This window comes from Trematosphaeria pertusa (assembly GCF_010094035.1).
Source record: "Trematosphaeria pertusa strain CBS 122368 unplaced genomic scaffold BU26scaffold_2, whole genome shotgun sequence".
Classification (NCBI taxonomy): Eukaryota; Fungi; Ascomycota; class Dothideomycetes; order Pleosporales; family Trematosphaeriaceae; genus Trematosphaeria; species Trematosphaeria pertusa.
In genome coordinates, this window is record NW_022987213.1 from 2814174 (window position 1) to 2837858 (window position 23685).

At 55.6% G+C, this 23685-nt stretch overlaps 11 protein-coding genes across 11 annotated transcripts; 3 read left to right on the forward strand and 8 right to left on the reverse strand.

The window, feature by feature from the left end:
• Positions 1 to 315: 315 nt before the first annotated feature.
• BU26DRAFT_514858 (class I glutamine amidotransferase-like protein) lies at positions 316 to 1669 on the reverse strand. Its single transcript, XM_033827929.1, has 3 exons — positions 1421 to 1669; positions 877 to 1328; positions 316 to 824 (listed from the first exon to the last, which is right to left on the reverse strand). The coding sequence occupies exons 1-3, from the start codon at positions 1560 to 1562 to the stop codon at positions 522 to 524; spliced, it is 897 nt and encodes a 298-aa protein (XP_033690058.1). The 5' UTR covers positions 1563 to 1669; the 3' UTR covers positions 316 to 521.
• A 141-nt stretch (positions 1670 to 1810) lies between these two features.
• On the forward strand, positions 1811 to 2805 carry BU26DRAFT_475706 (alpha/beta-hydrolase; the record flags this gene model as incomplete). Its single annotated transcript, XM_033825544.1, has 2 exons — positions 1811 to 2260; positions 2390 to 2805. The coding sequence occupies exons 1-2, from the start codon at positions 1831 to 1833 to the stop codon at positions 2803 to 2805; spliced, it is 846 nt and encodes a 281-aa protein (XP_033690059.1). The 5' UTR covers positions 1811 to 1830.
• A 35-nt stretch (positions 2806 to 2840) lies between these two features.
• Positions 2841 to 3467, reverse strand: BU26DRAFT_500691 (uncharacterized protein; the record flags this gene model as incomplete). The annotated part of the gene is made up of 1 exon (XM_033826514.1): positions 2841 to 3467. One exon carries the CDS (start codon positions 3465 to 3467, stop codon positions 2841 to 2843), a length of 627 nt encoding a protein of 208 aa, XP_033690060.1.
• A 741-nt stretch (positions 3468 to 4208) lies between these two features.
• On the forward strand, positions 4209 to 5984 carry BU26DRAFT_527922 (uncharacterized protein; the record flags this gene model as incomplete). The annotated part of the gene is made up of 2 exons (XM_033830813.1): positions 4209 to 4475; positions 4530 to 5984. The coding sequence occupies 2 exons, from the start codon at positions 4209 to 4211 to the stop codon at positions 5982 to 5984; spliced, it is 1722 nt and encodes a 573-aa protein (XP_033690061.1).
• A 497-nt stretch (positions 5985 to 6481) lies between these two features.
• On the forward strand, positions 6482 to 8238 carry BU26DRAFT_150283 (beta-lactamase/transpeptidase-like protein). The gene is made up of 4 exons (XM_033819972.1): positions 6482 to 6879; positions 7034 to 7371; positions 7449 to 7869; positions 7941 to 8238. Exons 1-4 carry the CDS (start codon positions 6690 to 6692, stop codon positions 8231 to 8233), a joined length of 1242 nt encoding a protein of 413 aa, XP_033690062.1. The 5' UTR covers positions 6482 to 6689; the 3' UTR covers positions 8234 to 8238.
• A 427-nt stretch (positions 8239 to 8665) lies between these two features.
• Positions 8666 to 10425, reverse strand: BU26DRAFT_417731 (uncharacterized protein; the record flags this gene model as incomplete). The annotated part of the gene is made up of 3 exons (XM_033823215.1): positions 8666 to 10088; positions 10144 to 10322; positions 10372 to 10425. 3 exons carry the CDS (start codon positions 10423 to 10425, stop codon positions 8666 to 8668), a joined length of 1656 nt encoding a protein of 551 aa, XP_033690063.1.
• A 112-nt stretch (positions 10426 to 10537) lies between these two features.
• BU26DRAFT_150324 (DNA binding methylated-DNA--cysteine S-methyltransferase) lies at positions 10538 to 11404 on the reverse strand. The gene is made up of 2 exons (XM_033819974.1): positions 10942 to 11404; positions 10538 to 10814 (listed from the first exon to the last, which is right to left on the reverse strand). The coding sequence occupies exons 1-2, from the start codon at positions 11149 to 11151 to the stop codon at positions 10650 to 10652; spliced, it is 375 nt and encodes a 124-aa protein (XP_033690064.1). The 5' UTR covers positions 11152 to 11404; the 3' UTR covers positions 10538 to 10649.
• BU26DRAFT_150323 (uncharacterized protein) lies at positions 11405 to 13767 on the reverse strand. The gene has a single exon (XM_033819973.1). It carries the CDS (start codon positions 13558 to 13560, stop codon positions 11659 to 11661), a length of 1902 nt encoding a protein of 633 aa, XP_033690065.1. The 5' UTR covers positions 13561 to 13767; the 3' UTR covers positions 11405 to 11658.
• A 250-nt stretch (positions 13768 to 14017) lies between these two features.
• BU26DRAFT_514862 (uncharacterized protein) lies at positions 14018 to 15541 on the reverse strand. The gene has a single exon (XM_033827930.1). The coding sequence runs from the start codon at positions 15449 to 15451 to the stop codon at positions 14213 to 14215; it is 1239 nt and encodes a 412-aa protein (XP_033690066.1). The 5' UTR covers positions 15452 to 15541; the 3' UTR covers positions 14018 to 14212.
• Positions 15542 to 17440: 1899 nt separating this feature from the next.
• BU26DRAFT_448278 (RNA-binding domain-containing protein) lies at positions 17441 to 18959 on the reverse strand. Its single transcript, XM_033824677.1, has 4 exons — positions 18613 to 18959; positions 18438 to 18546; positions 18045 to 18379; positions 17441 to 17997 (listed from the first exon to the last, which is right to left on the reverse strand). The coding sequence occupies exons 1-4, from the start codon at positions 18653 to 18655 to the stop codon at positions 17591 to 17593; spliced, it is 894 nt and encodes a 297-aa protein (XP_033690067.1). The 5' UTR covers positions 18656 to 18959; the 3' UTR covers positions 17441 to 17590.
• A 134-nt stretch (positions 18960 to 19093) lies between these two features.
• BU26DRAFT_475723 (uncharacterized protein) lies at positions 19094 to 23126 on the reverse strand. Its single transcript, XM_033825545.1, has 4 exons — positions 21777 to 23126; positions 21445 to 21728; positions 20399 to 21396; positions 19094 to 20350 (listed from the first exon to the last, which is right to left on the reverse strand). Exons 1-4 carry the CDS (start codon positions 22909 to 22911, stop codon positions 19378 to 19380), a joined length of 3390 nt encoding a protein of 1129 aa, XP_033690068.1. The 5' UTR covers positions 22912 to 23126; the 3' UTR covers positions 19094 to 19377.
• Between the last annotated feature and the right edge of the window lie 559 nt (positions 23127 to 23685).

Below are 23685 nucleotides of genomic sequence, written 5' to 3' on the forward strand. Positions count from 1 at the left end.
ACCGACTCTTGGGCCCACGGCAGCGGCCGATCGTCATTGTATGCGAAAGGCCTTCGCCTGTGAGCCCAATGGAAGGGGGATAGAGGTCTAGAATTGTGGACGCGTGCAAATCGTGCTTTTCCGAGAGATAATGGGCCGGCGGGTTGCCGCGGGATACCGCGGTGCTCCGATCCTCATCGTTGGGTTCCGCCGCTCCCGCGCCATCCGACCACGATACTATTTTCCACGGCATTGCATCACCAGAAAGTAGTTGAGAACGGCGGATTTATGAAAAAGGGATCCATTGAGATTCGAAAATCCCGCCTCGATGACGAGGTGCCGCGTGCTTGGACGTCGCAATGTTCGCGCATTTGCATACTAACACACAATGAATTTATCGTAACCATCTCTCAAGTCGAGGTAGATCTTCTGAACCCACCCGACATCATAGACTAACCGCCTAAGCGAAGTCGTATCCATATCCTTATTTCCAAGAAGTGTTTTGAACGCCATCGCTAAGTCTCGCCGGACCGCAGCACCGTTCAAACATCAATTGCATCGACCGTAACGCCCTTGACCCAGGTATACTGCATAATGCGAGCGACCTCTAGAGCCGACTCGTGAGAAACCAGAGAAGCTACCAAGTACAAGCTGGCATCCAGGCCAGCCGTGACGCCGCCCGTGGTGATGACGCGCATACCACCGAGCGGCATCGAGGCACGCCGCGCGATGGACTCGCGGCGGCGAGACTCCCTCCAAGCGTTGCTGCCCTTGCGCGCGATGGACTTCCGGCGAGCGTGGGACATGTTGGCGCCCTCACGGCTCTTCTTGATGATGTACGGGTTCTGTCCTGCGTTAGTATGGCTCTCTATGTGGCGATTATTCAAAGCTACTCACATCGTCCGGGTTCTCGCCCAAATCAAATCGCGCATTATTGACCACGTATCGCTCCTCCATGACATCGGTGCGCATCGAGAGATCGCGAGTAGAAGCCTCCTGGCAGATCGTCTCAAGGCGGGTATAGTAGTCGGGGTGGGTAGTGGCAGCAAGGCCCTCGAGCATGCCTTGTTGGGCAAGGAGGAGCGAGCCGATGTCTATGGCGAGGATGGTGCGCTCCTTGGCGGGATTCTTCTCCTGCAGCTCGACGTACTTGCTGAGGAAGTTGAGCGGCTCCAACTTGTTCTTGATGACCTCGAAGACGCCTTCGCCGCCGGGCACGATGACGACGTCGAAGTCTTCGATCTCATCGATGGCATCCTCGTAGTCCATGTCGGCCTTGATGGTGAGGCCCTGGACGGAGGTCATTGCGGCGGAGGGGCCGACGAACTGGCATTCGAAGGCTTTGGTCGCTGCGGTGGAGTGTCAACAAAGGGACGGATGCTGAGTAAAGAGACATGCGATTTGAGGCTCGTGGGCATAAGATCCAGACAGATTGACTTACACTTGTCCTTGGGCTCATGCAGAGAGCGGCTGAGGATCTCGAGCGGTCCAGCGACGTCGAGCGTGTTGTAGCCCGGGTAGAGAGCAAAGAGGACCTTGAGGACCTCGTTCGGGCCCTCATTGGTGTCAGCAATCGCACTCATCTTGACTGATTTCTTGGGAGAATGGAGTTAGGGAGAAGGAGGCAATGGGGTTCAGTCTGGCAACGTGTTCGGTGTCCTGTGTGAGGAATGGCCAGATGGTGGGCAGAAGAGGGGCGTCGGTCTGACGCGCTAGGTGCACGGACTGCTCCAACCCCAGTTCCCCGCATCGATGGGACCCACTTAAAATGGCGCTTCTCGTATACGTCCTGGTTCGTGCGCTGACGCTTACTTCATCCTCCCAAAGACTAAGGGAAGTGAATTTGTTCCAATGGAAGACCTTTCACTTCCGACCGACGCGAAGCCGCACTCCCTTTCATCGAACAAGAGAACGGGCCGACCCGACCCATTTGTTATCCAGCCAAGAGCCAAGCACACCCACACCGCCATACTGCTTCACGGACTTGGGAATGGTGGTGAGAAGTTCGGGGTTGAGTTCCTGGAGTCCGCCATCTCATCTACTGGGGCCGGCCTTGCGGACTCCCTCCCTGGAATGAAATTCGTCTTCCCAACAGCACAAAAATGTCGGTCCACCGCTTTTAGACGAGCACTGATAAACCAATGGTTCAACCTCGCCTCTCTGGAAGATCCCGTGGAACGTACCGATCTGCAAGTAAATGGCCTAGGCGAATCGGCTAGATATGTTCGGTCCATCCTAAGTCAAGAGGTGGAGATTGTACCGCCTCAAAACATCATCCTAGGTGGCTTAAGTCAAGGTTGTGCAATGGCTATTTTCATCTTGCTCGGCCTGGAGTTCCCTATCGGCGCCTTCGTTGGCATGAGTGGATGGCTTCCTTTTGAAAAAGACTTGGGCGAGATCGTACGTCTAGGCGGCACCGAAGACGGCGAAACAGAGACTAGTCTTGTCACATTTTGCGATGATGAAGATGAAGGGAATAATGATGCATTCCTTCAGGCGGTTGGTTTGGCAAGAGATGTTCTATCCATGGAAGAAACCAACCCTACCAGCATGGCTCGCAACCATACATGTTTGGGAACGCCTATCTTTCTAGGTCATGGCGAAAAGGACGAAAAGATAAATTACAAGTTTGGAGAAGGAGCCGCGAAGACTCTCGCTTCCCTTGGCCTTGATATTGCATGGAAATGTTATCCGGAACTAGGCCATTGGTATGGAGTCCCAGATGAGATCGACGACATCTTGGGATTCTTACAGACACGCTGGCCTTGGGCGAAATCAATGAATGACAGCTTCTCTATTATTACCTCTCTATTAGTATATCTCTAAAGACGTGGTAATATTCTATGCTTTCTTTTATCTTCTTACCTTAAAGGAATCGCCTTAACAAAACTCTTAGCAATCCCCCAAACTTCCTCTACCTGTTCCACCAACCCTCCTTGTCTTTTGCTCTCCATGTTCTCTTCATTAAGCCTGTCTTCCCCATTTGCATTCTTGTCCTCAGTGGTAGCATCATCATCATCCTCCTCCCCCTCCTCCTCCCCCTCCCACTCACTCATCTGCTTCGAGCCCGGAGCGCAAACTACGGACCAATTCTTCTGGGAATCCGCATCAGAATCTAGGTCTGATAAATCAAGGAGATCATCATCTGTGAATTCGAGAGCGTTGGGGTTGTGACGAGTCCGTGTGGTGGAAGAAGGAAAGGGGTGGTTGAGCAGGTCGTTGGAGGAGAATTCCAGAGTGTCGTTTTCTAGGTCTAGTTTCCTCAAGTTATCCTCTGTTAGGGCGTGCTTCTTGCCTGTATATGGAATTCCACATCCCTTCGCGACCTTTTCTAGAGCACCGTCGAGGCAGGTAGTTGCATACTTGGTGACTGCTCTGCCGGCTGTTGAAGTGAGGATGGGCTTCCCAACGGCATCGTATCCTGATGTTGCGGCATCAACGATTTGGTCTGCGCCAGGGAGGCGTCTGGCGGCCTTAAGGAGGTCCATCGTGGTTGGTTGAGTGCAGGTGTTGATGCGGGTCTAAGCTGTGGCTGTCCATGTGGGCGTGGTGTAACCTATAGAGAACAGGTCCGGATACACATGATTGTGAAGGACGGTATACGAGGTCACTGTGAAGCGAAGTACGAAGTGTCAGGATAAATCCCCGTAGAGATAATTCAGTGCTGATGTACATGCGTATCAGAAAATGCAGTGAAGGCCCCTAGGATCATATCTACCATAACCCAACCCGACAAATCCCATAAGCTCCCATCTGGGACCGCATAGATCAACATACCCGCCATTCCTCCCTGTTGGGAGCGTCTTTACGCAAACCGGTCGATCAAGGACCCAATCTAAAACACCAAAATCCCCATGAGAGCGCTGACGGAAGAATCCGTGATCCAGATATTCTGAGAGACCAAATTGACGGTTAGAATTCCCAATATCGGTGCGAATAGGGCGCTTTCGACTAACAAGCGGCCGGGTAGGTGTTGGGCGGCACAAACCATTCGCGTCCATGGTTGGCTGAACCACAGGGAAGCTTGGTTGTTCATCACGGATAGGTAGTCCAAAGTCTTCTGTCCTCGACCCGCGATCAACGCTCGTCTTGAGCAACAAGAAACCCATACTGGAGCCGAAAGAGTTGAGTTGATGAGGTCTGAGCCTGTAGGGCTGACGCAGGGGCCTCAGCGCCAAGAACGGTCACCTCGAAAGTTGTGGACAGCTAACGGTGAGCATCACTGCAAGATGCCGCCATCAGAGGGCGCTGACGCGTCTTCAGCTCCCAAAGAGGACGCGAAGCCATCCCCCTCATCTCCTCCTTCGCTCGACGCGGTTAGATTGAGAAAGCAGCCTCCACCAGAGGGTCGCGAGAGCTTATGGCGACGGCGGTCCGCCATCTTCTCCTTCTGGGCCGTAGTGCTGTGCTTGGGCCTCCCAGTATGGTGGAAGACGACGGCGATATACCGTGCAGATCTGCCACTGCAGGACATGACGGATTGGGCTGAGGGGAAGGTAGTAGTCCCGCCTGCGGCTCGCGAAGATGGGTTGCTCTGACACTCCCCCTAGATATGCAAGCCAGTCTTCCCTCTCCGCATTGCCGTCGAAGCGCCATTGCCGCCGCAAGATGCGCACCACCTTCTCCGGACGACGCAGCATGCTCTCGATGACCTGAATGAGTTCTCCGCGCACCACCTCCGCCTCATGCTCGCCGACCCGCCGGCACCAGCGAATGCCTCCCAGCAAGTCGTAGTCGATGGGACGAGGAATACTAGCGACGATGAGGATATCGCCCTGTCTATCAGATTAATACCTGTAGAGACTGGCGCGACGCCTCGTTCACACCTGCAGCCGTACTCGCCGACCTTGGATGTATACTACACGCCGAACCAGATCCCGCCGCCCTCCTCGACCGGCTCCCCCCTCGCGACCTTCATTGCGCACGAGCTACACAAGATATTTGCAGAGGAGCAGGCGCAACTGGCCTATCTTTTGTCTACCGCCTCTGGTGGTCATTCATCTAAGATGAAGTCGCTGTCCCCGGAAACCTCAGCGGAGCTCCAGCGTCAATCCACGAGGGCGCTGAAGTATGCGCCAACCTACCATTTAACCTTTTCGCTGTTCACCCCGACCTCTACGCCCTCTGCTTGGGACATTGAGTCGGCTCTCAGACAATACGTAGCACCCTTGCTGGATTCGTTCTCCGCCATCAGCAACTTCACCGTTGATACCCAAGTGCAGCTCTATGCGACCTTCTCTCCGTCCATTCGCCAACCTGAATATGACGAGGCCCTAAAGGCGTGGACCCTCCGTAAAGAGGATCTGAGCGGCTTCATCAACGCCGCCGAATGGCCGCTCAGCCCCAGTATCGGCAAAGGACCAACAGTCAACTTCGTCCTCTACGTTCCGGATAAAACGCAGTCACCGCTTCTGGTGAAGGAAAGCGGAGCAAACAGCTGGCTCATTCCTCAATGGGGTGGTGTTGCCATCCTCAATCCCACCGCGCCGGGCAAGGATGCTATCGTATCTGCGAGCTTGACCAAGGAGGCTCTTGGCCCGGCCATGCATACCTTCTCAAACCAGCTTATATCGCTTCTCGGCTTGCCTCAGATGCCATCTTCCCTCCCCCTTCGCATCTCGACCCTTGCGCGAGTGCGCGCAGCATCTCTCATTTTCTCAGCATCTTCGACTTTAGGCGCCCTCGCTCAAGTCTACCAGAAGTTGCCGTCGATCCCCGTTCCTGATTCTGTGGCCAAATCCGTTGACCTGGCTCTCGCTCACCTTCAATTAGCCTGCGACCGACTCCGCGAGGGGCGCTTCCAGGGCGCCTTGGAACTCGCGAGAATCGCAGAAGGCGAAGCAGAAAAAGCATTCTTCGAGAGGTCCATGGTTGGCCAAGTCTACTTTCCCGACGAGCACAAGGTTGCTGTATACCTACCGCTACTTGGGCCGGTAGCTGTCCCTCTTGTGATGGCAGCATTGAAAGAATTGAAAAGCGGACTCTCAGCTCTAAGAGGACGATGAATCGAGGGCTCTCAGTATACATCTGTTCTGCCCCGGCTCGGCGGAGCCCGTCTAATCCGCCCAAGGGGAATCTGGTGTTGTTGGGCGCCTCAGGCCGACCATATCCCCTGCGATCAGGGAATATCTTGATGTGTTACCGATCGTCTCCCGGCGCGGCATATATGCGAAGATGACTGTCTGGTAAGACCTGCAGGGTCCGGCGACTTTGCGACGAACGCCCCGCAGCGGGGTAGCGAGCTTAGAGGTAACTACTGCAAACACCCCTCGGCTCAGACGCGGTCGCGCCATGCCTATCTAGCAATTCAAGACAGAAGTTATGAAGAATCCACGCGTTCAATTGGTCGATCCTAGGCTCGTGGTCTCCGCCTCTCCGCCAGACTTCCGAGTCGAGCTAGGCCCTCTTGCGGCTCACCACTATACTCGTTAGGTCTGACAGGCATGCAGCATCCGAGACAACAAATTCGGACTGTTCTACTAATCAAGAACCGAGGAGCGAGGAGCGACTCGAATTTTGACTTTCTTGCGCTAGTTCAGGCCCCGACTCCCACGGATCTGTGGGTCCAAGCCATGCTGTGTATAAGTACCGCCTCGGTCGAACCCGCCTCGTGTCTCCAGTTCTTAGTTTCCTTCTCCCCGTACTTCTCCCTTCAATTGCTCTTCTCGTCTTCACCTTTCTTCACAATCGATTAAGTAAAAGCGTCCGTAATGCCTCTCTCAGCCGAAGGCGTGCAGAACGTCAAGGCTGTCCTCGATGGAGTAACGTCTGAAGGCAGGACGGGCGTGCCAGGGCTTGTCTTTGCCGCTGTTGACAAGGCCGGCAAGACGCTGGTAGAACATGCGTCGGGCACGCGGGGGGTTAATTCGAAGGAGAAGGTGGACATGGATACGACGTTCTGTAGGTCTTCCCGGCTGCACGACGACAACAATCTCTCGTTCTATCCTTTAGAGATTGTCGGATTGGGTATATGTGATGTTCAATACTAGGAAAAACTGCCTGAAGAAAGATCTTTCCGATTAGTTCGCGCTAACCACGTGTTCTTCCAACCCAGGGATCGCATCCATGACCAAGATCGTCACCACCATCGCTGTCCTCCAACTCGTCGAATCCGGCAAAATCCCTCTCGACGACGCCGACTTCATCAAGAAGATCGCGCCTGAGATAGCGGCGAAGAAAGTGTACGCCGACGGCGTCACGCCCGCAGAACAAGAGCGCGGCGTCACCATGCGTATGCTGCTCGCGCACACGTGTGGTTTTGGGTACACGTTCTTCGACCCGAGGGTTATCGCCCAGGGGAGACCCATAGGGCTTGATGAGTTTCAGGGAGATGAGAAGGATATCTTGGAGAGTCCGATGGTGAATCAGCCGGGCAGCATGTGGGAGTATGGCGTAAGCTATCCCCTCTCCTTCTCTAACCTAACATCACGAAGGTTTGGCAGGGTCGAATTCAGCTGACAACCAAATAGATCGGTATGGACTGGGCCGGCATAATTCTCGAGCGCGTCACCGGTACCAAACTCAACGACTACTTCCAAACGCACATTTTCAAACCCCTCGGTATATCCCACACCACCATGTTCCCAACCAGCGAAATGGCGTCCAACCTCGCATACATGCACCAGCGCGACCCGGCGACAGGTGCGTGCGACGAGCGCGACCACATCTACCGCCGCGCCTTCCGGCAGACGACCAAGGAAGAGCAGGAAACGTTTTTCCACTCTGGAGGCGCGGGCCTCTTCGCAAGGCCAAAGGAGTACGTCAAGGTGCTGGGCATGTTGTTGAACGACGGCGCTAGCCCGACAACGGGGCAGCAAGTCTTGAAAAAGGAGACAGTGCAGTTAATGTGGGAGAACCAGATCCCGGACCAGCCGAACTTTGCTCGAGGCGGTACGTCATGCCACTCACTCGCCCTCCCTCTCCATGCCGCCCTCTCACAAACAACTAACCAACACACCCAGGCCCCGCGCCCGCAAACCCCCTCCTCGCCAACGCAATGCCCGAAATGTATCCGCAGGAAGGGAACCCACCGCAGGGCTGGGGCCTCAGCATGTTCCTCACCATTGCTCCCGGCGCCACGGGTAGAGGCGCGAATACGGGATGGTGGGCTGGTCTCGCTAATTGCTTTTGGTGGGTCGACAGGGAGAAGGGCGTTGCGGGCGTTATTGCGAGTCAGGTTGTGCCGTTTGGAGATGGGAAGGTGGTTCCTGCGTGGGTTATGGCGGAGAAGGCGGTTTATGATGGGCTGGTGTAGGGAGGGAGGGATGGGAAGGGTGTTAGGGAGGGAGAAGGAGGGATGAGAAATGAGGGATATGTGATAGGAAGAATGGAGGAAAACAAAGCCTCCATCCATTCTACTGAATCACTCGGAGTGTACAAAGGCAGATCTTGATGCATGGCTAAAACAGTATACGCGCAGACTTTCGCGGTCTCTCGTGAGGGAAAAGCGAGCTAGAATGTAACGTCAGGACGACTGCCTTGTTGGTGACGCAGTAACACAAAGGGAAGGTATGCTGAACACAGTGAACGGGACCAGAATGAGGATCGTATCCAAAGTCGAACCCTAAAGACCAAAAGTGATTGGCCTCATATTTGTATAGAATTTATCATTCTATCTCAGCTCAAAGCCTCAAAGCCGCAGAGCCGGAATGCATCTCGCATAAGTTCCTCTCGTGCATGATGTGCATCACTGAACAATCCGCAGCACGCCCTCCGCCTCGTCCCTCCCCAGAATCCCCTCCTCCACCATCTGCTCCAGCACTTTCTTCACCTCCATTCCCTTGACTTTCCAACTCTCGTTCCCCACGATGATCCCTCCTCCACTGCTAACCACCTCCTTTAGCACCTCGGCAACGATAGCCTTCGCATCCGCGGTGCGATGCACATCCGCCTTCCCCGCCTTCTCCGCATAGCTCCTAGCTCCTCTGTAGAACACGCCCGCATTACCCACCAGTGTAGCCTTACTGCTCGCCCACGGCGGCTTTGCAACCGGAAGAAGCGCCAGACGGAACCGGAAGAGGTCGGTGTCGCCGCGGGCGAGGAAGGTGTCTGCGAGGCGGGAGGCCGGGAGGGCAGACGCGTTTGCGCCGGTGGAGAGCTTGGTGAGGATATTCTGCGCTTCGGTGAGAACGGCCCATTGAGTTTCTAGGTCTGCGGCGTAGGCGGGCGAGTTGGCGTTGTGGGAGGGATTGTCGGATATGGTTGAGGCGACATCCATAAGCGCGTCTGCGTACGCGGACAGGGCGTTCAGATATGCTGGATCCTGGCCCCCCGGTGGTTTTGTCATAGGTGTGAAGATGTCGCTCATGGCACGGGCGAACTGATCTGATGTTGATAGACCGCGTCGATAGGCGACCTCGGCCACAGCGACGTTGAAGTTTGCGACTGCGAGGAGGGCGTCGTCTTTCGGTGCCGTTTGCAGGTCCTCGGCGATGGTGCCCGAGGGGGATATGGAGAGTGTTGGGCCTGAGGGTGCCTCGGCGTGCTTCTGGAAGGGAGAGTCGTCGAGAAGAGTGATCAGTGTCGGCACTTTGTTGGTAGTATCGACGCCGTGTTGAGCGCGTGCTTCGAGCAGTAGATCCGTGGGATCATAGAGACCTAGGAGTGTCGTTAAGGCTTCAAGCTGCGCGGTGCAAGTCTCCAGAATAGTTTCCGGAGTCAAGGGCTCTTCAACGGTTGCCCAATTGCCTAGCGTTGAGGAGGCGGTCGACGAGGTCTCCATCTCATCATACTTCTTAGCCCCCGAAGCTAGCCCTTGCCCAGCTCCCAACTGATCCTCAAGGTCTTGCTCTGCCTGCGCCTTAGCAATCTCGATCCGCATCTGCTCATACTCTTGCTGCTGCCGTTCCAGACACTTGGTGAACAGATCAACCGCCTCTTCAAGTAGCGTCCTCGCTGGTACTTTAGCGGTCTCCTCCGTCTCTGCCTCTAGAAGCGCTTCAGCGATCGAAGTAAGAACTTGACCCGTGTTGAACATGACGTCCGTATTCTCGGCTTTCAGCGCCATCGCAACTCGATGAGACTTCAATGTCTCCTCTAGAAGCGCCATCTTGCTGCTAAACCGAGCCACAATGCGGTCGTCTTCGCAAATGTTGAATTCGAGATTCGCCCTGTAGAGAATTAGGTTACGCCCACATTAAAATTTTTGGACATTTTCCGACTCACTTGTTATACGCCAGATCGAAGCTTCCTGGGAACTTCTTCAATCCCTCGTTGTACATGTCAATCGCCCTGTTGAAGAACCGGGTCGCCTTTGCAGCGTCTCCCGCGCGCCATTTGCCCGCCGCTTGCTCGAAGTCGTCTGCAGCATCCAGAAACTCGTTTTCAGTTTGCGGATCTTGCGCCTAGAACTTATCCATCTTTTGAAACATAACATGAGCTGAGAAAGCTCACCTTCGCTTTTGACTTCCCCATGCCCTTTAGCATCTCGTTGCCTTTGGGGGGCATTTTGGTGTTTTTGGTGTTTTGGTTGTGTTGACTTTCTAAGCACCATAGCAACCTGGAGTGCTTTCAACCACCGATGTGCAATGCATATCCTGCCAACTTTCCGTCTATAGGTTACAGCAGTCATCTTCTATGCAACAATGTCATGAAAAGTTCAAGCTCTAGCTTTTCCAGCTCTACTACGCTGCTGCTGCTGCCCCGCCTTGCCTACCCCACCACCCATTCCCTCACACCTTGCCCTCGACCTCAAACCCATCCCACCACCGCGCCTTATCCTTTAAATACCCATTCGCATCAAACAACACCCCCTCCTCTCCCAGCAACCTCCTCTTCTCCTCCTGATTAATCCCGCTCGGCACCTTCTCCCAGTCGCCCTTGAACCCGCCGATGAACTATCGCTTCGTCAGCCACAGCCACAACCTCCAAACCCGCCCCTTCCACGCCCCATAGCTCTCTCATTATCCCAACCTTCGCGTAGGCTGGAGAGCCTTGCTTTATAGAGCCCGTGGTTCAACTTACGCCAGTACTGGCCAACACCCGATGACACGGCACCTCGGGCGCAAACGGGTTATTCCTCAACGCGCCGCCCACAGCCCTGGGACTGCTGTTCAGCGCCTTCGCTAGCGCGGCATACGTCGACACTTTGCCCTCGGGGATCTGCTGTAGGAGCGTGTAGACGCGTGTCTGGAAGTCGGTGACTTTGCCCGCTTGGAGCGTCTTCGACTGCATGTCGTGCTGAGAAGAGTGAAACGGTGGAGGAAGCAGTATTAAAGAAGACGTAATGGAGTGATGAAAATGGATAGGATGGATAAGACAGAAGGGACGGGCTTGACGCGCCTTTATGAGTCGCGGGTGGCTGACACGAAGTCTCGTGACATGCTTTCAAATTGGCCGTTCACACATCGAGGAATAGGTCCGTGCGTGCATCAGAAGAGTCATGCTAGACGCGCTCTTGAAAGTCAATGTACCCTATCGTATCTGCCGTAGACTACGACTCACTGTGCTAAGAAGATGCGCGCAGCTGGGGAAAACTCGCGTTCCAGAATAAGATAAACTCCATCAATGCATGCAAGCGGTTGAAAGCCTTCGAAAGTCACTATGACGCCGTCCCCATGCCCCGCCCTGATACCCATTCCACGCTATGCAAATGTAACAATACAAATGGTAATGCCAGTGCACCGAAACTTAGGATGGATGGCCCTGAATCAAAGCCATAACACCGCATCGAGCTAGCGTTCAGTCAAGCTCCACAACCAAGTTACAAACCCCATCCGCCCAGACCGCGTGCGCAATGTCCGACTTCAGCTCGATCCAATCACTCTCATTCATTATCTCCCGCAAGCCCAGTGTCGACATACTCGTGATCCTGTACGGGGGCAGTCGACCTGAGGGAAGGACGGACGATGGCGATGTCATGCTTGCAGGTGTCTGAGCGGGAGGTGATGACTGTCTGGAGTCCGAGAGGAGCGCCCGCGTCGACGCATCGTCGGAGACTACATCGGGGATCATGCCTATGGCCACAGAGTCGTTTCGTGCTGTTGCACTGCCATTAGCACTTTCGAGACCCTCATTGTTGTTCGCGGTGGACGTAGCATGGATCTCACTAGCAGCGACTGCTAAGCCACGGAGTGCTTCGGGGCCCATGCTTGAGAGATTGTTTAGCTCTTCCTGCAGCTCCGGGTATAGTAGCGCATTCTCCCTGATGAGGTTGTCGATTCTGGTTCTCAGCTCGGTCCACTGATAGTTGAACAGAGGCTCATCTGGTGGGGCGGCCTCGAGGCGGATCACGCGCGCAAGTCTGATGCCCTTCTTGGCCAGAAAGATATTGATGCGCTGCAAATGAGGCTCGGTTGGAGGCTGGATCGGCAGAGGGAGCTTCAGCCCAGGCGACAGTTCGATGGCTGATCGATTGGAGATAGCCTTAGTCGGGTGAGCCGTGGTGATATGAGGGTAGATTGCTTGGTTGATTTCGGGAGAATGGACCGGTAACGATGGAGCGGATGGTACGATTGGAGGTTGCAAAATCTGACTCTGAAGCGGAGCGAGCGGATGGAAGTTTGTGCTGTCGAAGATGGTCTGTGGTTGCTCACTCTGTTGTCGCTGATTGTTGTCATCGCTCATGCCGGGATGGCTGTCCTGCGCTTGGGTTGCTTCAACACTACCTTCCTTTTTCTTCGCGCCTCCTTTCCTCGTCTCGATGGCGTACATGCGCTGTCGCTCATTCGTAACCATACGCCTCAGGAGCGGAGTGACGAGGCTGATGATCTTGTTCCCGTCCCTCGGCCACACCAGCTTATCATCGCGCGAGCTTTTCTCTTCTCCAAGGGCTCGGGCAGCCTCAATGGCATCTTTCTCCCCTGGCTTCTCAACATACTCGCCGAAGAAGCGCTCACCTACGCCATCATTTAAGAAATCCCGAACGCAGTTGAACAAGCGTAGCTTGACCATGTCCGTGTCTCCCTTGCCTCTGTTTCCAACGCAATTCTGCCGCTCGGGATGCGCTGGATCGAGCATATACGTCTTTGCTTGAGCCTGCAGATGGAGAAAGTTCTCGGGAGTGAGTTGAAGCGACATGAAGAGTTTAGACATGGGCGGACGTGTGTACTTGCGGCTGGACTTCTCGGAGGAGCGTCGAAAGAGGGCGGCGGCGGAGTGAACACCTGCAGCGCGAGCGTTATCCATCAACTCACTTGACGGCGGCAGACTACTGCTCTCGGATCTGCCGCGCATGCTATTATCTGCGCCGCGCAGTTGAGGGTCTGTCGGCAAATCGATTCTCGCCCGCTTCGCGCCAGGCGCAGCGTCTCCTTGCGCATCAGCCGAAGGGCTTGAGCCTCTCTTCCGCTTGCCCTTGCTCGGTATTGCCGCGCTGTCGCCAGAAGTATCAACGTCCATGGCCTGCGCAGCCTGTCCGGCAGCCGTAGTCGCGGCCTCCAGTAGCTCGACAAGATTGTGGTTCTCCTCCAGTGTATTGATCGGAGTTTCAGACGGCTGGCGTTCGGTATAGAGGGAAGCAGCCTCCTGAGGCGTAATGGACGCAGAGAGGTCATAGTCGTCAACGTCGTCAGGCACGAACTGGGCGTTTGCGCCGTTGGTGAACTGGCCGCGCATCTGGTAGTATGGCGCGTTTGCCGTCATGACGGCGACGGCGGGCCAAACACGCCTGAGCAAGCGCGCGGCCTGCCTGCAAGGCGGTCGGACTGTGTGTATACAAGTGTAAGTGGATGGATCAAAGCAAGCAATGAGAGCAATCGATGCAGCGTTCGAGACCGCTCAAGGAACTCGAGGATGGAATAGACGGTTTATGGAATGCAGCAGCTTGCGAGAGAAGCGGAGGGCTTTTGAACAAGTCATGTTTGGTTTGGAGGAACTGGCAAATGCGCACCTGTGGAGCGCTGATTGCTCAATTGCTTGACGAGGACAAGCAGAGCCTCAGCGGTCGATTGTCGAGGTCGTGCTGCGGGTTTGTGTTGTTTGCATCGTGTGGCAGGCATGTGATTGGCCTCTACCTCACCGCCGACATTCTTCCAGTTCACTATCTTATGTAAGCAAATGGCATTCGAAGGTCGAAGGTGGTTGCTGCCGCGCGTGGCATCAGGAAGAAGCTTAATTGAAGTTCCTCAACGGAGGACCATTTTGGATATCTCGAAATGTAAGAAGTATGTCCTACATACTACCGCCGAAGAAGTTCCTATCGATACAGCCCAAAATGGGGACCATAAACACCCATTTACACAGTAGCCTCCATCTCCGGACGCCGTAAATGCAAAAGGGTTATCCCTCAAAATGCTCAGAAATCATCTCCCTCATGCCACTCCCTCCCGGCTTCCTTCGCGCGATTCTTCGGGTCTTTCCCCCTCTCAACGGCATCGCGCTTCAGCCCATCAACAATCGGCCGTAACCTATCGATCTCCTTTCTGAACTCCTTATCCTTGCCCGGCTCAGGCTTTTCCATCTGCTCCGCCTCCTCAAAGCGGCCCTCGTCCTTCGCTTCCTGAATCGCTTTCCCCTTATCCTCCCACTCACGGAGATCGCGCTCCCGATCACCGAGCTCATTCTTGACCTTGATGAAATCATCAAACTCCTGCTCACCTCCAAAGCAGCTGCCGAACTGGTCGCAGAAGCATATGTGCTCCTTGGGACAGTAGACATTGTTGCCCGTGAAGACGAACTGCCATACGTACTCCCATATACGGCCAGAGAGGAAATCGGGGAGCTTCGTCGAGAACAGCCACTCGCGGTACCAGACATATTGCGTATGCGGCTTCGCCTGAATGCGCTCGCGGGACAGCGCGAACTGCGCGCAGCACGGTTGCGCAAGAATGGCTGGCACCTCGTCGAGCGGGAACAGCTCGCTCCACGATTTCGCTAGCAGGACCTCCTCTTGCTTGTACACATTCTCCTCCGTCTCGCCGGGATGCATCCAGTCGGGGCACCCGGGGTACCAGGAGCAGCGCATATTGACGAAGCCTTCCCTCCACACGCGCTGGCGACTCAGTCTCTTGACTAGGTTCGCAGCATCGTGATCTAAAATATCGTCGTTGTGCCAGGTGCGCTGGTGGGCGTGCATGAATATAGCGACGTCGGGCAGGTTGTCATAGTTGTCAATGATCCAAGACAGGTAGATCATGACCTCGTGGCCCTTGTTCTTTGGGGGATGCAGCGGCGCGGTCGGGTCGTCTGCGACGTATACAGCCTTCACCTGGTCGGGCAGCTCCGTGTCCATCCAACTCGTGTCCTCCTCCTTTGTCTTCGCGATGACAAGCACGGAGGTATAGTTGTGGCCCGACGGCATGGGCGAGCCTGGCTTAAAGTTCGGTTTGGGGTTCCAGTTCGCGAAGTCCGGGTCCTTGGGCGGGCCATTTGACAGGTCGCCGCCCGGTGGTTCGCTGTCGCCAACATGATCTCCTAGCCCAATGTGCTGCGGTATCCTCTGCCATGTGTCACGCGCAGTCTGACTCGAGTATAGGAAGAAGAAGAATAGGACCACCGTTAGCGCGAGAAAGGGTATGATCTTCTTTTTCGTCATGGTGTATGTAGGGGAGGAGGCGCGGCAGCGGGGAGGAGATGCGCGTAGGTCCCGAGGCTCAAGTCATAAATCGTTAAGAGGGCGTCGTCCTGAGGAAGTCAGTCATTCGCTTGGTCCTGTCATTGCTGATACTATTGAGCGTACCGTCAGGCGATCGGCGTTCGTGGCGGTGGCCTGCGAATACGAAGAAAGGGAGCGAATACGCCGCTCAGCAAACGGAGTCTACAAATAGTGGGAGAAGAGAACAGATGCGCTGGACAAGTTACGGATTGAAGGAACACACTGGGCGCACGGGTGCGAGGTTGCGAAAGGAGGCATCCCTTTCACAGGCGGCCTTGTCCGCGCAAAAGCCCCGGGGCTGAGAGAGGCGTCGTCAGATCGCCGAACGGGCTCCTTCGACTGGCCTACCCCTGCGCGCTAGCCCCAAATCGTACACTGCGTTTCGAACGACCTGTGCAGCATTCGCGTTCTATAAACGTAATTGAAGTTGCTGCTCCAACATTATGGCACCGTAGTTGGTTGACGTTCCTGGCATGGACACAAACCGGGGTTCAAAGGCTGTTAGACCACAGAAAACTTGACCTCACAGCGACAAATGCCATCAGCTCAAGAGACCCTGCAAATGTGCCAGAGTATCCATCCAAAGACACGCGTAAAATACTCAAAAAAGTGTACTTGCACTAGGAAGCAATGCGTTCAAACAAGATAAATTTAGGTAGAATGCGTCTTCGTTCCTGGACGCGCTACTGCGAGTCTTTCTGGAGATTGCCGCGTCTACGTAAGCTTTGCTTAGCTCTTGTTTAGCCATAGGGCTGAACAAATTGCTACAATGTCTGGACCAAGCGGTACCGTCCATGTTGGCGCAGACAAGCGCGACCTGGCAAATCGCGGTTCGCAGTCGCAGTCCATCTTCGTGTAACTGCCTCATTTTTAGAGGACCGCAAGGCATCGCTGACCCATCGGGCGTGCCTGCAGACACCCACACCGCATCCCGTATATGTGTGAGCGGAATAATACGTGCGCCTACTATGGCATGTCGCGCGTCTACCGTCTACCGTCTACTCACGCTGACTTGCCAACGGGAGACCGTGCGGGCTTGTTTGTTGCAGCGTATAAATGATCCGGATAGCGCAAGCTGAAGCTGTTCGGGCATCTACGGAGGACTTCACAGACGGTCGGCAGCTCGTCCAGGTCGCGGTTGAGCTACCGGTCAGATAAGGGGGGATAACGTGCCCGAAAATAGGAAAGGAAAACACGACAGACGAAACAGGAAACGACGGAGTGTAAAGGAAAGGGGCACACACCAGGCTCTTTGCAAGAATCTGCCATGATTCGCATTGATTGTTGTTGATGATGCTGTTGGTGTTTGCTGTTGCGGGATGGTCGACGAATTTCCTGCACGGTGGCGGCACGGGTATGGCACGGGATTTGTGTGTTTAGGTGCTGCTTGTCGCACAGCAGGTCGAAGGAATGAAGATCACACATGCGTTGCTCTTCAAGTAAAATCGTATGTTGCGTGTCGAGGGGAGTGTCGCTGTTACATCGGCGTTGTTTAAGTCGGATGCCCATTTATTGCTAGCCCATCACGGGTTTATTGAATCGGGCGGCTGCTGCTGGCATCGCCGTTATGTGAGGGCAGCTGTTGAGGGCCGACATTGCCAGAGATGATATTGAAATATTTAGACAGTGTTGAGCGCGGAGGGTGGTGACGACTGATGCTTTTGACGTCCTGGGTGCATCGCATGGGAAGATATAGAAGTACAATTTGGATGTCGACGCAGATGTAGACGATGATGCTCCCAAAGGCCAGACGTCGTGGCGTTTGGAAGCGTTTACCGCAGAGTTGTTACCGTTTCTCCTAAGGAAATCCACCGTGTGCCGAAGACCGTGATGAAAAGATGCTGGGGCTACAAGATGGCAGACTATTGAAGCTTGCTACCCTGCGCCGCTGCCGTAAACCATTTCGATGAACTTTTGTCGACCATAATCCCCGAGTTGTGACGAAGCCGTATTAAACCGATTCGCAAAGAAGAAGTGTGTAGGATTACATGAGGGGATGAGGTCGAAGATTGCCGCCAAAACCGGGGAGATGGTTAGCATCTCAGTACCGTTTCGGCTCTAGCAGGGTCAGCGTGGAAGCTAGCTGGAATATCGGTAATCGTCACCACGGTCCTCGTACGGCCTGCTACCGCCACCGCCGCCGCTGCTGCCGCCGTATGCTTCCTGACGAGGGGGAGGAGCAGCGTCGCCGTAGCCGGCTGCACCTCCTGCTGGTGGCGGCGGGCGCTCATAGTATCCGCTTCCACCACCACGTCGGTCCTCGCGGCTATAGCGGTCGTCGCGGGAGGCGTAGCGGTCGACTCCACGCGGGCCGTAGTCGTCTCGCTCGCGGCGGTACGGGCGGTCTTCATAGCGGGAGCCTCGGTAGCCATAGCTCCCGCCGTAGTCGTCTCGCCTACTACCACCATAGGAGCCTCCGCCTCGGCGGTCCTCATAGCGGTCGCCATATCGGGGCGGCCCTCCTCCACGGCCTCCTCCGCGGAACTCTGGACTATGTTAGCTCATGGATATAGCAGGTTGACGTAGAACATACCACGCTTGGGCGGACCGTAGTACTTGCCCGGGGTGGGAGTACGTGGGCGCGCGCGGCGGGCTTTCTCGATGCTCAGCGTCCTGCCCTGGTGAACTTCACCCTGGAGGCCCTCCTTGGCAGCGTCAGCCTGGTCTGGGGTGACCATCTTGACGAAACCGAAGCCGCGCGACTCCTTGGTGTGCGGATCGCGCATGATGTTGCACTGCTCCACCTCGCCATACTTCTCGAATAGACGAGTGACTTCATCTTCGGTGAGGCTGGGGTGGATGCCGGTGACGAAGAGATTGGAACCCGGGTTGCGGCTGACATCGTCCTCGCGGTCCGGCGGTGGGCCGCTGTGTCTGGCGTCAGCTGCTGCTCGATACTATCTCTAAGAGGGGAGAAAGGGCTCACCGGCTATCGCGACCGTTCGGCGAGGCACTGCGAGCGCGAGAGTTGTCCATATCGCGACGGTCACCGCGCGGAGACCTGCTGCGGTCGCGGTCGTAGCCACGGGGCTCGTCTACACCTCCGTCAGCAAAGCGTTCAAACAGCAGGCGAGCGTGTCGCAGGGGTGAGCGAGACAAACCATCGTATCCGCGCTGCTCAGACTCGTACTCCATGGAAGCCATGATGATAGGTTGGGGTTGTGGGGGTGACTTGGAGTGTCAGGTGTGGTTTGTCTGGGTCGGGCTGGAAATTTTGGCGACCGATCGACGTAGCCGGGCCTTATATAATGAGAGCGCGCTAGGCCGCAAGTGAGCGTCGTAGACTGGCAAGACACGCGCTGCGGGCGGACGGCTGAGGGCGGAGGAAATGGGGTGTAGGAGTGAGGGAGGGCGGGCGAGGATTTAAGGGAAGGGGGTGAGAGAGGGAACAAAGAGGCAGCAGCCACGCGAGCTGAAGTGAGGCAGGCGCAGCCCGCAGGGGTGCAATGGCCAAACGCCCTGGCCGCCCTGTTGTTCTTGACCTCTTCTTGCGCCTCTCACTTTCACCACCGGCGAATTTCGCTGAGCAATCAGCAAAGCTAGAATTACGCGACTCTCGGTTTTTCTGTTTACTCATTTGTGGTTGGGCGAATGCGCATTCTTCACCTTCACTACGCATATGGATAAATGGCTACACCTTCACTTAAATAGACCCGAGCCCAAGCATAATTGCTCTGCAAAACCGCCCAGAAACCGTCAAACCGCCAATGTAAAGCCCTTATCCACTAAAGACGGAAACAAAACAGGCGCCATGGACCACTCCATATCGCCCGATGCCCGCTAGAATATGTTACAGGTGCAGAAAGGTCGTACAAAACACACACGGCGGAAAGCCGTGCCTAGAAAAAGCTCAGAAAGTCCAAACACTACCTAAAACCCCTCCACCTCTTCTTCTGTTTCCGCGCAGCCGCCTTCTGAAGAGATTCCGAAACAAGTGTTTCCGGTGCTATGCCATCCGCCGGGACGAGCGCTTCCGCATCTGCGAGGCCGTTCAGTTCATCGTCGTCGAGCTCGCTCAACTCTTCACTCATATCTCGAAGAACCTCTCTGCCGGTCCATCGCTCCTCGTAGACTGTCGTGCCATGCGGATCGAACGTCTCCACCCACCAAGGTATCCCGCCATTCTGAATGGGATCAAGCAGATCCTTCACCGATCTGGGAGGAGTGAGCTGCCCGGTTTGTCCGTTTTCTTCATCGTGGTCGACGTCCATCGCACCATGAGACCCGCCATTAGCCTGCATCGTGTCTTGCCCGAGCTGAGCCGCGATGGCTGCCTCGTCCGCCGCATCATCTCGGGGAGCATTGTGGTGGTCAGGCGAACTGTCATCGGGTGTAGGTGCGAGCTGAATCGTGTCCTTATCTTTGGCGTTCTCATCCATACCTTCAGCGACAGCATAATCTGGGTGTGGTTGGTCTTCAGTGGTCCGCGCTCCTTGAGTTTCCGCGTCCTGTGGTACAGCTGCGCCGGAGGAAATGCTCGGCCTCCCGCGCAACTTCTGCTCAAGAAGCGCCTCGAGGTTGGGTAACTCCCTCTCGACCGGCCTACCAGCCAAATCAGCTTCTTTGCGCATTGCATCTTCGAACAGCGGCTGTATTCCCTTGATAATGCGCTTAGCCAGCTTCTTCTTTTCTTTCTGCTCGGCGGTCAACGAATTATGAGCGACACCGCTGAGCTGGTGCTCCGCATCCTCGACGTTGGTGATGGTGGTAAAGCCAATGACGCAGCTGAATACAGCGGCCATATCTTCGCTGAAGGTCTGGACAGAAGTGTAATACTTTTCGTCGAGCTTCGTCTGGATATCGATGAGGCCGTCGTTGAAAACATTCTTGCTATCGTAACTAGGCAGGGTTAGCTCCTGGCTGCCGGTATCAAATAGATCCACGTACCTCATAGCTCGATCGAGGATCGGCTCCAAAAGTGGGGGAATTGGGAAGTAAATGCAGTCTAGGATCGACTTCAGAACCATGGCGTCTTTCAGTTTCTCGGCTTCGCGTTGCTTGATCATCTCGCAAAGAACTCGGATCTGCTCCATGTCATCCTCGAGACGCTCTGCAAATTCGATACGGCGCTGAAGCCTGGGTCGGCCAGCTGCACCCATGCCCGCAAAGTTGCGGCGAGTGATCTCCATGGACGAAAACGCCTCCATCTGGAGCTGGAGGCGCTTTAGCAAAGCAGCTCCGCGACGTGCCTCTCGCTTCAACGTCCAGTATTTGCAAGCCTCTTGAACAAACTCCTTACGCTTACGGACATTGAACTTGATAAGAGCGTTCTCCACGTTGTGATAGACGGCTTGCGGCACGACTGGGGCGCCCGAAGGAAGTCGCCATGATTTCGCAGGTTGTCCACGCTTGCGCTTGTTGCCGGTGACTTCATCGTCATCCGCGCCTTCAACTGAAGGTACGGGGTGTGTGGAACCTATCGAGAGAGCGTATGCCTGACTGTCGCCCCAGCGGACGTGCCGCAAGGTGTGTCGGTAGAAGGCCTTCGCTTCCGCGAGCGCTCCCTCAACGTCGTTCTCTCGCCGCCAGTCGAGTGGTGAATGCTTATCGCAGTATGCCTTGAGCACGCTCGCATCAAGTGGATTCTGCGACTGCGAGGACTTCATCTTCAAGCACAGCCTAGCCCGGCGAGCGCAGGTGACATGGAAGGCCTCAAAGCATGACTTGTGGCCACACTGGATGCAAGCACCCATCTTCTGCTTGCAGATGTAGCAGGTCAACTTCCATCGCGTCTTCGGAACCTTCTCGACATCTTGTACTGGCTCCTGGAAGGTGGTGTTGCCGAGGGAGACTTCGGGAATCCACATGGCGCACAGAAGATGTGCCCATTTCATGGCAGTGGTTTGTTTGAAAGCGCCGTCTATATTCGGACAGAATATGCAGCCCTACGGCCGTTAGCATGGGTCCGGATGGCACAGGAAGACAAGACGTACCGGTTGCTCACTAACAGGGGTGCCACGCCCCACTAGCTGGCAGCGCCTGCAGAGCCACTGCCCTTCTGGGATAAACGGCACACCGTAGCACTCCTGATGCACGGCCAAGTCGCAGCCATCGCAAAACACGATCGCGTTCGTGTTCTCGCAATCGCCGTCATCGCATATCGCGCATTTTGTGTCTTGCTCGTCTCCTTGCCCCGCGGGTTCTCCATTGACGGCGGCTGCCGAGCTAGACCGCGGACGGTGGGTCTGCGGAGGCTTTGGGTTTGGCTTCGGAATGCCTGTGGACAGATTAGCCTTTCGAATACGGAATAGAGAAGACTGCTTACGTTTCTCTAGCGCGTGCCATTCCTTCTCAATCTGAGTAATCGTGACCTCGAATATCGCAGGTTTGATAGGCTCTACGCCTTCTTCTCGCCGTGCCGAATTGATCGTATCCAGCCAGCGATCGTCCTGCTCGTCCATGTCATACTCCACGCGCCCGACTGCCACGGCGCTCGAGCCGTCGCCCTCGGTCTTCAGCGTCAAATCCAGGTCCTCTTCGATAGAACCCTCGGGAACCCGAATCAAGCTTCTCTCCGGCCTGGCAAATATCTCGCTTTCTTGGTACCCTATGTTGGCCATCGTCCGATCAACGTAGTTCACCTTGACACCCTCGCTCTCTTCATACGCCTTGAACGGATCTATTTCTCGCACAGACGGTTTCGGCAGGTTGAGCTTCTCCTTTGGGTTCATGGTCGGAATCGGGTTGATGCGGGGTCGGGGCGGCGATCCGAGGCCATTCAGCATCGAGTCCACTTTCCGCGGAGGCCGTCCGGGACGTCGCTTTACGGGTGTCGCGTGTAAGGCAGGTATGATGGCGCCATTGCTTTCAACCCCGTCTTGCGCTGCTTGTTGTGCGCGGATGCTCTCTAGCTGGGCAGACACGCCACTCTCGATTGCGAATTGCCCCGAGGTGCCATTCATTGGTGTGCCAGGAGCGGACTCTGGGGGACTTATGCCGTCTACCAGGTCTGCACTGAAGACGGGGAGTTCCGCTTCGATGTCCAAGTCCGTGTGGAATTCCTCCCACCCCCGCTCCTCGCGGGGTTTATAGCCATCGCTTTGCGCCACGGCGGCAGCAACTGCAGCGGCCGAGCTGGATCGCGGTCCAGCAGACGGCCGTTCGCGTCGGGGTCGTGAATATGAGGGTGAGGTCGCGGGGACAGGAATTCCTTGTCTCTCAGCGTTCATCCGGCCGATGCGGCCGCGTGGTCCAGTGTACGCGTAGCCGCCCGGTCCTGTGCCTCCAACCGGTGTCTCTAAGCCGTCCTCATCGACGTATCTTCCTCCGCCACCTGGCCCGCCGGGGATATATCTGCGCTTCTTGAAGACACCGGGTGGTGCTGAGTCTGGCACGGCTCGCTTTGGTGGTCGACCGGAACTTCGTACGCGTGGTCTAGGGGTGCCAGGCATTGGCGCCATTGGGAAGAATGTGGAGGGTCAGAAAAGGGCGGCCGAAGGGTGCGGTTCGCGGGTGTGGTGGTGAAATAACGCGCCAGTGGTGCTGCAATCTGGCCCACAGCTCCTACCCCAAGCGCGTGCACTCCAGGCAGGTAAACAGCGGCGTGTTCATCGGTGAAGTCGTCTGTCGCTGCGCAAGTCGCGCGGAGTGAGCGGGCGGTCGTGAGCGATGGCGGTCGCACCTGCCCGCCCTGAGTGAGGTTGCCGATGCAGATTAGCGTTCCCACTAGTCTGTCTTGGCGTGCAGTGCTAGTGCGGTTGCAGTTCACTCGCGCCACACCCCCCGAACCCCACGAAGACACGATCGGATAATTTTGGGCCTTGTCCTGGATCATGCTTTGCACTAAGCCTTATTTCTTGCTTCTTGGGCTCCGCCCATCAGAAGCTCTCGAATCGCGGTGCGCCACTCGGTCCCCTCGAGCTCTCAGGGTTCGATGAACTGCCTACAGCTTTCGGTACACATTCATATTGCCAATCAACATCACCGCTCCACGACCGAGCAATATCGAGTGATTCTGCGTGGAGCTGAGAGGTTTTCTGGGATGCGAGCGAACATCACCATTTCAAACCCGGGTTCTGGGGGCCCGTACAACGAAAGCCTGTTCGTCGGTCCGGGTAGGGTCCAACGATGCTAGCACCAAAATTAAGGTTGCTGCATGCGCCCGCGTTGCTCAAGCTACTATTCAATACATAATTACGGCTGGACATGTCGCTCCCGGCTCTGCTTCCTGCTAA

Coding starts and splice junctions, on each gene's coding strand:
- BU26DRAFT_150283 (XM_033819972.1), top strand. CDS start 6,690: ATGCCTCTCTCAGCCGAAGGCGTGCAGAACGTCAAGGCTGTCCTCGAT. Junction 6,880..7,033: donor GGACATGGATACGACGTTCT/GTAGGTCTTCCC, acceptor CTTCCAACCCAG/GGATCGCATCCATGACCAAG. Junction 7,870..7,940: donor GCCGAACTTTGCTCGAGGCG/GTACGTCATGCC, acceptor CAACACACCCAG/GCCCCGCGCCCGCAAACCCC.
- BU26DRAFT_514862 (XM_033827930.1), bottom strand. CDS start 15,451: ATGACGAAAAAGAAGATCATACCCTTTCTCGCGCTAACGGTGGTCCTA.
- BU26DRAFT_514858 (XM_033827929.1), bottom strand. CDS start 1,562: ATGAGTGCGATTGCTGACACCAATGAGGGCCCGAACGAGGTCCTCAAG. Junction 1,329..1,420: donor GCATGAGCCCAAGGACAAGT/GTAAGTCAATCT, acceptor ACTCCACCGCAG/CGACCAAAGCCTTCGAATGC. Junction 825..876: donor TGGGCGAGAACCCGGACGAT/GTGAGTAGCTTT, acceptor AACGCAGGACAG/AACCCGTACATCATCAAGAA.
- BU26DRAFT_448278 (XM_033824677.1), bottom strand. CDS start 18,655: ATGGCTTCCATGGAGTACGAGTCTGAGCAGCGCGGATACGATG. Junction 18,547..18,612: donor TGAGCAGCGCGGATACGATG/GTTTGTCTCGCT, acceptor ACGGAGGTGTAG/ACGAGCCCCGTGGCTACGAC. Junction 17,998..18,044: donor CTACGGTCCGCCCAAGCGTG/GTATGTTCTACG, acceptor AACATAGTCCAG/AGTTCCGCGGAGGAGGCCGT.
- BU26DRAFT_475723 (XM_033825545.1), bottom strand. CDS start 22,911: ATGGCGCCAATGCCTGGCACCCCTAGACCACGCGTACGAAGTTCCGGT. Junction 21,729..21,776: donor ATGGCACGCGCTAGAGAAAC/GTAAGCAGTCTT, acceptor ATCTGTCCACAG/GCATTCCGAAGCCAAACCCA. Junction 20,351..20,398: donor ATCCTCGATCGAGCTATGAG/GTACGTGGATCT, acceptor AACCCTGCCTAG/TTACGATAGCAAGAATGTTT.
- BU26DRAFT_150323 (XM_033819973.1), bottom strand. CDS start 13,560: ATGACGGCAAACGCGCCATACTACCAGATGCGCGGCCAGTTCACCAAC.
- BU26DRAFT_150324 (XM_033819974.1), bottom strand. CDS start 11,151: ATGCAGTCGAAGACGCTCCAAGCGGGCAAAGTCACCGACTTCCAGACA. Junction 10,815..10,941: donor GGGTGTTGGCCAGTACTGGC/GTAAGTTGAACC, acceptor ACGAAGCGATAG/TTCATCGGCGGGTTCAAGGG.